The sequence below is a fragment of the Gouania willdenowi genome, chromosome 15 (assembly GCF_900634775.1).
Source record: "Gouania willdenowi chromosome 15, fGouWil2.1, whole genome shotgun sequence".
Classification (NCBI taxonomy): Eukaryota; Metazoa; Chordata; class Actinopteri; order Blenniiformes; family Gobiesocidae; genus Gouania; species Gouania willdenowi.
Window position 1 is genome coordinate 618,013 of NC_041058.1, and position 12,310 is coordinate 630,322.

The 12,310-nt window shown below is 39.7% G+C and overlaps 1 protein-coding gene across 1 annotated transcript; it reads left to right on the top strand.

Moving 5' to 3' along the window:
- Window positions 1–344: 344 nt before the first annotated feature.
- On the top strand, window positions 345–12,296 carry apmap (adipocyte plasma membrane associated protein). The gene is made up of 9 exons (XM_028468547.1): window positions 345–513; window positions 1,667–1,783; window positions 2,010–2,125; window positions 2,206–2,298; window positions 2,380–2,496; window positions 4,198–4,372; window positions 10,004–10,138; window positions 11,802–11,994; window positions 12,065–12,296. The coding sequence occupies exons 1-9, from the start codon at window positions 425–427 to the stop codon at window positions 12,272–12,274; spliced, it is 1,245 nt and encodes a 414-aa protein (XP_028324348.1). The 5' UTR covers window positions 345–424; the 3' UTR covers window positions 12,275–12,296.
- Window positions 12,297–12,310: the final 14 nt, after the last annotated feature.

The window sequence follows — 12,310 nt, forward strand, 5'->3', positions numbered from 1 at the left end:
AATAACAATAATAATTATTATTGTGATCAGTAGCCTCTTCTTCCAACTGTATTTTCCTTACGTGTTTTGTTTATTAAATTTTTTATTAATTAGTTTTTTTTATTTAAATGTTATATAATCAGACTCGTTGAGGTTGAACATATTTTTCACAGTTTAATTCAAATACGGGTTAACAAAACACATTTCAGGCACATTTAAAATAATGTATATAATTGACTCAGCCTCAAACTCTCTTATTTTCCTCCCAATAACTTTTTAAGCGAAAAATGTATTACATTTTTAGCTTATTTTACAGCAAAAACAATTGACCGGAAGTGACGTCCCCTCACGGGTGGTATACCGGATGTGTGCACTGGTAAATGTCGTCCGGGTTTACGGTTTCCGTGAACGTCCAGAAGTTCAAACCGACCCGATCTGATCCAGGATGAACCAGTCCGGGCTTCGGTACCGGAGGCTGCCGCAGCCGCAGGTCATCACGGACGAGCTACCGGAGACACGGGACAAGAGAACCGGGTAAGAACCGGGACTAGAGCCTCCCGGTGATTAGAACCAGTGAGTGAAGAAGTCATTTCTGCTTTATTTGGAGAAATAAACATGATTTTATTAAATAAATGATGAGGTTTAATCAGCAGAAGAAGGAATGATTTATAATCAATGAACGGATTTATTGATCTTATTTCATAGATTCAACAGGAAATAGAGATTAATTTATCATTAAATTTGGTTTGTTTCTTAAATACATTTCAGACTAGTATTGTACGAGCAGTGAGACTTTATTTAAAAATTCACTTATTTCTTAGATACAAATATAAAAATAAATTAATTAAACAGACTAATCATTTTTCACATGAAACGTTTATTATTGTTTTTGTGAAATTTTGGATTAAAGACTAGATTTCATCACAGGATTAAATTCTGGTTTTCTGTCTGAGTTTTGTCGGATTAAGTTTGGTATGAAAATGACAGAAGCGTAGAGCTTCCACAGGTGAAAATATATTGTATAAACAATATAATCATATTGTTCATACGTGATATTATATTGTTTGTACGATATAATTACATCGTTCAAAAGTGTCATGATCTAACATCCTGATGATACTTCTTTCAGTGGATGATATTAATACTATGAACACTGAGGAGAAAGCTAATAGTATTATAGTACTATATCCAGGGTGTAGCCCCGCCCAGCCTAGAACCTGATGACAGCTGGAGATGTCATCAGGTGGTGCAGATCCATCTAATCTTCACAGTCCTCCCCTCGACATCTTTGCATCTAGAACATATTTTCTGGAGCTTTTCTGTGGTTTCAGACATTTATCCATCACAGTGTTTACCTCTGAGTGCCTCCAATATGGCCGCACATTCTGGCTACAGCCCAGAACGTGACGTAGGTGAAGACCCTCTATAGAAAATGATCAGTTAGAGTTCAGGGATTTGATCAACATCCCACTGTGATGGAATAGGTGGGATTAGAACCAACAACCCTCTGATTACAGTCTGTTCATTAACCGTTAGACCCTCATCACTGGCCTTCATTTGAATTTTTGCAAAACAAAGCAAGGTTTTTCACATTTTTTTAAATGTGTTGACAATATTTAAAGCAGTGTATTATTGATGATGATGATGATGATGATGATGATGATGATGATGAGTGTCTCCTGTCCAGGACGTACAGTGCTAAAGTGTTCCAGGTGACTCTAGTGTCTCTGGGGGGATTCTTCCTCCTGCCTCTGCTGGTTGTGGTTCTGCTTTTTGATTCTCCTGTTCAGCCTGAAGTCTTTAGGTGACACACACACACACACACACACACACACACACACACACACACACACACACACACACTTCAGCACAGGAGCCAAGAACTACAATTATATTATTATTTAGATGTGTAAATAGATAGTTTTATATTGTGTGTGTGTGTGTGTGTGTGTGTGTGTGTGTGTGTGTGTGTGTGTGTGTGTGTGTGTGTGTGTGTGTGTGTGTGTGTGTGTGTGTGTGTGTGTGTACAGTCTGAAGGAGCCTCCAGAGATGAAGGGCTGCTGGGAACCTAACCTGGTCCTCAGACAGGCTGACAGACTGTACCAGGACCAGATCCTGGGACCAGAGTCTATCACTAACATAGGAGGTCAGTGACCTCTGTGATGTCATCATCTGGTTTTTAATGAATGATGACATCATGGCATGACAGATGTTTCTTTTCTGCAGATGTTCTTTACTCAGGAACAGCCGATGGGAGGATAGTGAAGATGATTGGTCGAAGAGTTCACACAGTGACCAGACTGGGAAGGGCCCCATGTGGTGAGAAACACTGAGGACCAGACTACCACTACTGTTTGTTTACATGTTTACATATTTATTTACATGTTTGTTTGTGTCCAGGCTCAGTGGAGGAGGAGCCTAGCTGTGGGAGGCCGTTAGGAATCAGAGCTGGACTTAATGGAACTCTGTTTGTAGCCGATGCTTATCTGGGTCTGTTCATGGTAAACCCAAGCACAGGTGATGAAGATGATGATGAAGATGATGGGTTATTTTAGTTACTAGTTGATTAGTTAGTGGTAGTTTGATTTCAATCAACGTACAATACACCCTACACCCGTGGTCTCCAACCCATCGATTACGATCAACTGGTAGATCTTTGAAACATTCCTTGTAGATCTTCTCCCGTGTATGAAAGTGTGTGATTGCTGACACACCTCCTCCACACAGTAGCTGTGGTCAGAGAGCACACAGCTACAACATGACAACAGTGATCAACTGTTCATTAGTTCACTAAAGGATAAACCATGTGATCAGATGCTATTTTCCTCATGAATGCCCAACATTTGCGAGTTGTGACCCTGGATTTCCACTGGATGCGTATCTGCTCCGCTGCGTGACTTCAGCACAATCTGCAGTCCATCAATCCCCACCTGCTCATCTGTTGCAGCAACGACTCAGGAGATCTCGCTTGTAATCGCGTGATACATATGTGTGATTCAACCATAGATAAATGTAATATTTATATGTGAAATACGATTTCAAAAGTGCTCGGATCGGACCGACCATGGTATCAACGGAAAGGTCTGGTCCCCCCAAGTCTGAATAAGGGCTCGGTGTTCGGGTAGAGTCTGAATTGCGTCCACTAGAGCTGAAACGCACAATTTTATTGCCAAAAAAAAATAGTTTATTTTTCCTAAAATGTGGTATCAGTGGACTGGTTTTATTCTCCTGAGTCTGAATATGTTCTGTTTTTGTATAGAGTCTGAAATGAGTCTGTTGGAGGTTCTGGAAGGTCGGTGTTTTCCCCCATGAACACGTAGTATTTTATTTTGAAACCTATCCAGATATTTTATTCTGTGTCTATGTACTACTTCCTGTCCCACACGGGCTTATTTTTGTTAATTTGCTGCAGCACAGCTCCAGCGTCCAGCAAAAATAGAAGTGCTGTGTATTTGCTGCAGAGGGCAGCTGCATGACTCAGCAGTTACAGTGCTGCATGACTCAGCAGTTACAGTGCTGCATGACTCAGCAGTTACAGTGCTGCATGACTCAGCAGTGACGTGCTGCATGACTCAGCAGTTACAGTGCTGCATGACTCAGCAGTGACGTGCTGCATGACTCAGCAGTTACAGTGCTGCATGACTCAGCAGTTACAGTGCTGCATGACTCAGCAGTGACGTGCTGCATGACTCAGCAGTTACAGTGCTGCATGACTCAGCAGTGATGTGCTGTATGACCCTAAACCACACAAATACATTATGGCTGATTAAAGTTTCTGTCGATCCATTCCTTGTATTTTTCAGCGTAACAGGCACAATAAATTGACCAATGGGATCAAATGATACGGCCAGTTTAATATGATAGTTACAGATAGTATTTTGGTTTCATTTAAAAAGCGTGAAAGTGGAAGTAAACTTTTTTTTTTTTTTTTTTTACACTTCATTGGGCACATCACCAACGTGGAGGTCAGGGATCTTGGCCTTGAAAAGGTTGGAGACCACTGGTCTACAGGGTTAGGGTTAACCCTACATAATAAAACACGTAGCTGTGAATAATTAAGATTATAGCTAAAGATAATGTCCAACACACACACACACACACACAATATAAAATGATCTATTCACACATCTAAATACTAATATAATTGCAGTTCTTGGCTACTGTGCTGAAATGCAGTCAGATGTTTGTGCTAGTTAACGTGTGTGTGTGTGTGTGTAGGCGAGGCGACCCGGTTGGTTGAGGGGGGTCAGCTGATCAACGGCAGGAAGCTGTTGTTTATAAACGACTTGGCGGTGACACAGAACGGGAGGAAGGTGTTCTTCACCTCCTCCAGCAGCAGGTGGCAGCGTAGAAACTATCTACAGCTCATCATGGAGGCCACGGCAGATGGACGGTACGCTCAATTACTATTACATCATTAATTATCAATGTTCAATTACATTTTTCCCCAATTACAATTCAGTTACATATTTTTTAATTCCCTATTAGGGCTGCACAATTAATCAAATTTGAGTCGCAATCACGATATTGGTTGTCACGGTTAAATAAAACTGATCATTTTATTTATTATAATTTTTTATTATAAATCCGTTTTAAAGCTTAATTTTGCACTGTAAACTGTCCACATAATGCTTGTTTAAAAGTAGTGTAAAACACCAGATTTTCCCTAACGTGATAATAATTGTGATATAATAGTGATCGCAATATTGATCAAAATAATCGTGATTATCATTTTGGCCGTAATCGTGCAGCCCTATCCCCTATAAGTCAGTTCTAATTACGTTTTCAATTACTAAATGTCAATAACAATTAATCACAATTACTAAGACTTTCATAAATAATCCTTATTAAACGTAACCTTCCTCTTGTGTTAGCTTTCTGTTAGCATCTCTAATGCTAACGGCTCAGTTTGACCCATGTCTATAATCAGCTGTAGAATACACTAATAAATATTATCTATCATCTAATTAATTTATCATCTATTGGTTTCCTTGTTAGGATTTTTAATCAATGAATATATGCATATCAATATTTACTAGTATAGTGCCCGTATGAAGTACCGGTATGTATTTATGTTGGAGCTGAAAATATGTGTCCTCACTGTAGATATGGAGGAAAGAAATACACATATTCTGACAACTGGTCTTTTTAAATATTTAAATATTTAAATAGACCTGTAAATATTTAAATAGACCAGTTACCTGTGGTATTCTATGTTAGGACAGATAATCACTTGTATCATTTCAAATACACAAATAGTCTGTAATCAAACATGACAAACAGCTAACCAATCAAACTGTAATTTATGTTGCACTTTTCAAACAAATCAAATACAATTCAAAGTGGAAGTGATGGACAAAATATAGGATGTAAAAAAAAGATTTAGAAAACATCAAAACTGAATAAGACAAAAATAAATGTTGGGTAGTTAAAATAATAAAAGATAATACAAGCAATAACAATAATGATTAAATGATCATTAAATATTAGTTAAAAAATAACAACGTGATATCTATCAGTCCTTCTCTATACCCTCTGCAAGATGGCCGCCCTGTAGACAGTGCTGCTGCTGCTGCTGCCCTCCTCCGCGATTTTCACAGAAACATTTACCTCAGGCTTAGTGTTTGTTTAGCCTGTGTTTGTTTAGTCTGTGTCAGGTCAATGTTATAGTTAGCCGCTGTTGTAGGTAGCCGCTGTTGTAGGTAGCTGCTGTTGTAGTTAGCTGCTTTGATGGTTAGCTGTTGTTATAGTTAGCTGCTGTTATAGTTAGCTGCTTTGATAGTTAGCTGCTTTTATAGTTAGCTGCTGTTATAGTTAGCCGCTGTTGTAGGTAGCTGCTGTTGTAGTTAGCTGCTTTGATGGTTAGCTGTTGTTATAGTTAGCTGCTGTTATAGTTAGCTGCTGTTATAGTTAGCCGCTGTTGTAGGTAGCTGCTGTTGTAGTTAGCTGCTTTGATGGTTAGCTGTTGTTATAGTTAGCTGCTGTTATAGTTAGCTGCTTTGATAGTTAGCTGCTTTTATAGTTAGCTGCTTTGATAGTTAGCTGCTTTTATAGTTAGCCGCTGTTATAGTTAGCCGCTGTTATAGTTAGCCGCTGTTGTAGGTAGCTGCTGTTGTAGTTAGCTGCTTTGATGGTTAGCTGTTGTTATAGTTAGCTGCTTTGATAGTTAGCTGCTTTTATAGTTAGCTGCTGTTATAGTTAGCCGCTGTTATAGTTAGCCGCTGTTATAGTTAGCCGCTGTTGTAGGTAGCTGCTGTTGTAGTTAGCTGCTTTGATGGTTAGCTGTTGTTATAGTTAGCTGTTGGGGACGATGGAGCCACTTTCGTTCTGAGTACCGCAAAATTGCTGCATCTACAAATGATGAAGACGCTGCTCCTCACCTGTCATCAGAGAAAGACATTTTGCTACTAAACACCAACAAAGAAATTACCAAACTACGGGAAGACATTCGTAGCCTTTCTAACGAGGTAAAAAAGAAAGATGAATTACTCACCAAATATACAGACAGTTGTACAGCAGTCTGTAGCGCTGTCATTCTTCCTCCAAAATATTCCATGTGATAACGACACAGTTCCCTGGGAGAATCCGGGTCCACAACTGTCCTGTTCCACACCACGTCTGCCATGAGGTTGTTGTCCGTGGACATAGACGACAGAATAACATGAAAAATGGCGTCCCTCCTTCTTCGCTTACTCTCCACAATTGTTTTGAAGCTCTCTCATATGAAAACGGGGACAAACTCAGTCCAATTAAGCCGATCAAAACAACCGCCAGGATAACGCCTCCACCACCACCTGGATTCAATTCCCACCGACCAAAAACCTCCTCTGTAGCCCGTCGAAACCTCCTCAAAGCTGCAGTCCAGAGGCATGCTACTGCTGCACCACTTCACTGCCAGCTGATGACAGAGGATCACCCACAGACATCAGCAACCCATATGCCGTTAGAAGCAGAGCCGGTTCAACACCAACCAGAGCTGGTAACAGAGACTTTCCCGCAGCTTTCTACAATCCGAGCACCACCAGACGTTCCCACACAGATGCCCCAACACCAGTCACCTCCAAGGACGGAAACTCCACCACAGCCAGCTGTGATCACCTGCCGGACGTTCCCGGCAAGTATAAAGTTTAAATCCTACCAATCAGACAGAACCCACTTTGTTCATGTTAATAATCTCTCCTCAGCCAGAGTTAATCATGGAGTTCCACAAGGTTTCGTTTTAGGACAAATACTCTATACATTAAGATTAAGATTAAATCGGGGCTTTCGCCTTTAATTGGCCATGTAATGTTATTACATTAATGGAATTTGTCCTCTGCATTTAACCCATCCCTGAGGAGCAGTGGGCAGCCATTTTTGCGGCGCCTGGGGAGCAGTTCGGGGTTAAGTTATATATGCTTCCACTAGGTAACATTATCAGAGAACATATACATTTCCATTTCTATGCAGATGATACACAGCTTTATCTCTCAATGAAATCAGATGAAACTCATCAGTTATTAAAACTCCAGGTTTGTCTTAATGACATCACATCCTGGATGAGTCGTAACTTTCTCCTTCTTAACCAGGATAAAACCAAAGTGATTTTATTTGGTCTAAAACACCTCAGAGATAAATTATCAGAGTAAATAGTGTCTCTGGATGACATCACTCTGTCACCCAGCACCACAGTAATAAACATAGACATTATCTTTGATACTGACTTATCCTTTAATTCTCATATTAAACAAATCACAAGGACAGCCTTCTTCTACCTCTGTAATATCTATAAAATCAGGAATATCTTGACCCAGAGTGATGCTGAAAAATTAATCCATACATGTGTTACATCTAGATTAGATTATTATAACTCTATACTGTCAGGATGTCCTAGTAACTCACTAAAAAGTCTCCAGTTAATTCAGAATGCTGCAGCTAGAATACTAACAGGTACTAACAGGAGAGAACATACTTCTACAGTGTTGGCTTCTCTTCATTGGCTTCCTGTAAAATCTAAAATAGAGTTTAAAATCCTCCTGTTAGCATACAAAGCTCTACATGATCTAGCTTCTGTATATCTATAGAGACCTGTTAGTGCTCTATCGTCCAGGTAGATCACTCTGCTCTCAGTCTGATGGTCTTCTGGAAGTTCCTAAAGTGTCTAGAAGTAGAACAGGAGGCAGAGCATTCAGCTACCAGGCTCCTCCCCTTTAGAACCAGCTCCCAGTCTTACTACAGGAGGCTGCTACTCTCTACACCTTTAAGGCTAAACTCAAAACCAACTTATTTACTAAAGCGTATAACAGCGTTAACCTAACCAGGAAAAAAGCCCTAAACATAAAAATAGGGACTGAAAACTAAGATTATATAGTAGAACACCAACATTATATTCAAACATGATCCACCATCTACACACACATAGCTCTAATGGGATGTAATGGGATGATGTCCAGTCAGACACAGTTGTACCAGGTTGTAGACAACCCCCCACTTCTGTCCCTTGTTGTATAACCATCATACTGCTCACACTGCTTCACACCATATATATACATATATACAGTATATACTGTATATATATATAGTTTTTCTGTATCTTCTCCTCTCCCTCTGAGGGTTCTCTTTTCTGTTTCAGGTGTTTTGATGCTGGTGGTTCCTGATCAATGGTTCACAGCTCAACTAGTCTAGAACATTCTGTTGGTCCTTCTGTTCACTAACAACAACCAGTAGAACCAGATGTTCTCCACCTCTTCTTCAGTTCTTTTTCTCACTATGGACTTTATATTTTGTTCAGCACATTGAGATGACTGTGTTGTATTTTGTGTTATATAAATAAAGTTGAATTGAATTGAATATAGTAAAACAGTAATGTGATTATAAAAAATAGAATAAATAATGTATGATTATCAACAATAAAATGTTGATAAAACAAAATGCGATTAATAAAGAATGTCTAATTAATAATCTATAAATACTAAAACCATACAATTATGTAACAGTAGATTACATGAATAAATACATGGGTTTTAAGTTGAAAATTTTGATTCATTTTTTCAGCTCCTCTCTTATACTTTCCACTGTGATGACCCGCCCTACTGAACCTCTGATTGGCTCTGACCGTTTTTCAAGTGACATTTAAAGTGACCAATCAGAAAGGAGGGGCCGTCTATGCAATGCCCACCCCCAAAGTGCCAAAACTTAACGTCACTGTGGACGAAGCGATCACAGCGAGCAGAAAGTGATCTAAGTTTTGGCACTAAATTGACGCCATAGTTATAGTCCATGTTAACAGGTGGACAGTGGAGGGGGGTGGACACACACACACACACACACACACACACACTGTCTGAGCCAGTAGACTCATGAAGAAGTCGGCGCTAAGCGGCTTCACAATCAACATTTTTGCCGTTCACACAGTTATTCATGTTTGTACACAGATGTGAGTGAAATAAAGCTGTGTCACGTAAAGCAAACAACTGTTCTGTGTAAATGAGATGATTAAACAATGCAATGGGAGCATCTACAGTATATCAGGGGTCCTTGTCTGTGTGTGTGCACGTCTGGCACGCACACACGACTCTAGTGGCTGTGCTTTGCTGTCTGTAGACAATTTTATGAAATGATTCATTAACTAGCATTACACAACAAACTGATGCAACGTTGCACAACTTTGAAACAAGCTGCATCTATGTAGCAAATATGAGCTCTGTCTGTCCCTGAACACCACAGATATATGAGGCACACACACACATACACAGAGATTCCTTGCTTTTATAGATACAGTATATGGTGTCTTTTTAATGTCACTATACCCCACTTTTTAAGAGGTGCAGCAGACAATGATTCCCGTTAAGTATTTGAGGTGTTAATATGTTTAGATGATCTTCTACTTACTTGGAAAAAACAAAACTGTTTCTGTGTTTCTCAATCAGAAAATTAATTGTATCTCAGACATTAATTTTGACCCAAAACTTAAATTTCATAAACGCAAAGTACATTTCAAAAGTGGTAAAAGTACAGGTGTGTCTGTGTGTCTGTGTGTCTGTAGAGTCCTGGAGCTGGACGTGGACACCAGAGAGGTGTCTGTGGTCATGGATAACCTCCGTTTCCCTAACGGTATCCAGCTGCTGCCAGATGAGGAGTCAGTGCTGGTAGCAGAGACCACCATGGCCAGGATACGCAGGTACATTACCATGGTAACGCAGACAACAGCTGCCGTTGGCTGATGTCTTCTATTCTATAACGTTACTGTATGGTTCATTCTCACTGTACTGTAATTGAGTTGCTTTTTTGGGTACATGTATATTTCTAAATCAGTCATTTTACTTTAGTATGTTTTAAAAGAAGTGAAGTAATTCATTACATTTCTACATCCAACATTATTATTATTATTTGTTTTAAAATGACTAGCACAGTGCCCTTCAGAGGTATGTATTCATATAGTGGGAGGAGCTTAAGTAGAGTGTGTTTGAAGGTTGTATGTACATAGAGGTGTACACACTCTGTACTCTGTAGTGTTATAAAGGGTTTATTTGTGGGTGTAAAATAAAATAGTGTGTGTGATTTATCTGGTTTAATTCTACAGAACATGAATATGATAAATTAATAAAGTTTGCACCAATGTTGGACAAATGGATAATAAATGTCCCGGAGCATTCCCCGTCTTTAGACCCTCCTTCCCTAAAGAAAAACACAAAAACCCACCGGGAAATTTAATTACACACAAATGTCATGTACATCCAACACTACCAGAGAGAAGAGACACATCCGCCATCTTGGAACGGTGCTGGTGGAGGCAGCGGTGCATGTACATGTAAGGGATGATATATTGTATATGTTGTTATTGCTATAGTGAAATAATGTGTTCTTTTTTTATCAAGATGTTTCAGGGAGAAATACAGTATATAGATGGTGCACTAGCGCCCCCTCACACTGAGCTCAGTTACAATCATTCTAATTGGAACACTGATGACATCACTGTTGATGATATCATCAGTTGGAACATGGAATGACTCGTAAACAACAGATGCTCACACTCTGGGTATTTGGAAGACGTTAACAACTCTGTCTCCACCCTTTCCTCTGCACACACCCAACACAGCATAACGTGGATGGCTGTTCATCATAGGAATGGGATCCACACAAGGTTCCTGCTGCTTAACAGAAGGTTTTCCTTGCCGCCATGATGAATTCATGTTGGGTGTGGGATACATATGTATGTGTATATACGTATATATGCATATGTGTGTATCCATAAAATGAAGAGTCCGTCCTTAAGACTGCTCTACTGTAAAGTGTCTTGAGATACCATTGGTTATGATTTGGTGCTATACAAATAAAGATTGATTGATTGATTGATTGATTGATAACAAAGTTTCAGGTTGAACAGATCCCGCGTTGGAGAGATAATCGCTAAACAAACGCACACAGACCTTTTTTACATTATAGATAGATCAACAGACGTAATGCATCACATCATAAATGATCAATCAGATTAAACATTAATGGAGGTTTTTTTCATTAATATATCTATACTTAGAGCCTGAAGATTTATTTCATTTTGAATTTCATTATTTTGTTTATAAATAATTGTACATTTTGAAAAACCTTCTATTTTCTATAGATGCCTTTTTAGATAATAAGTTATGTTCCAATTGTGTCTCTTCCTTTTTAAGTTTCTACATGAGATGTTTACTGTACGTAAGATGTATAACCAACAATAAAATAAAGTAACTTTGAGTATTATGTAATTCTGCTACTGTCTACCTGTAGTTGAGTAGATGTATCTTCTCTGTCTACCTGTAGTTGAGTAGATGTATCTTCTCTGTCTACCTGTCTCCTATCAGAGTGCACGTGGCCGGTCTGAACAAAGGAGGGATGGACACGTTTGTGGAGAACCTTCCAGGGTTCCCTGATAACGTCCGTCCCAGTTCCTCAGGAGGTTACTGGGTGGCCATGTCGGCCATCAGACCCAACCCCGGCTTCTCCGTTCTGGACTTCCTGTCTCAGAGAGCCTGGATCAAGAAGCTGATCTTCAAGGTGAGGTTCTGTAATCCTCTGAGTGATGCTAACGTTAACTCTAACTCTGATGGATCATCTAATCCTGCAGCTCTTCAGTCCCGACCTCCTCATCAAGTTCATCCCCAGCTACAGTTTAGTGGCCGAGATCCACGACGGAGGCGTTTGTTCTAGAAGCTTCCACGACCCCAACGGCCTGAAGGTGGCGCACGTCAGCGAAGTGCATGAGTTCAACGGACACCTTTACCTGGGCTCCTTCAGATCCCCCTACGTCTGCAGACTGGACCTGAGTCAGGTTTAAATAAACCTGACTTTAACTCACATTGGATCTGAGTTG

Bases quoted from the DNA above. Each gene is read 5' to 3' on its own strand.
- apmap (XM_028468547.1), top strand. From the start codon at position 425: ATGAACCAGTCCGGGCTTCGGTACCGGAGGCTGCCGCAGCCGCAGGTC. The intron at 2,126-2,205 runs GTCAGTGACCTC...TCTTTTCTGCAG, and splicing joins GTCTATCACTAACATAGGAG to ATGTTCTTTACTCAGGAACA. The intron at 4,373-10,003 runs GTACGCTCAATT...GTGTGTCTGTAG, and splicing joins GAGGCCACGGCAGATGGACG to AGTCCTGGAGCTGGACGTGG.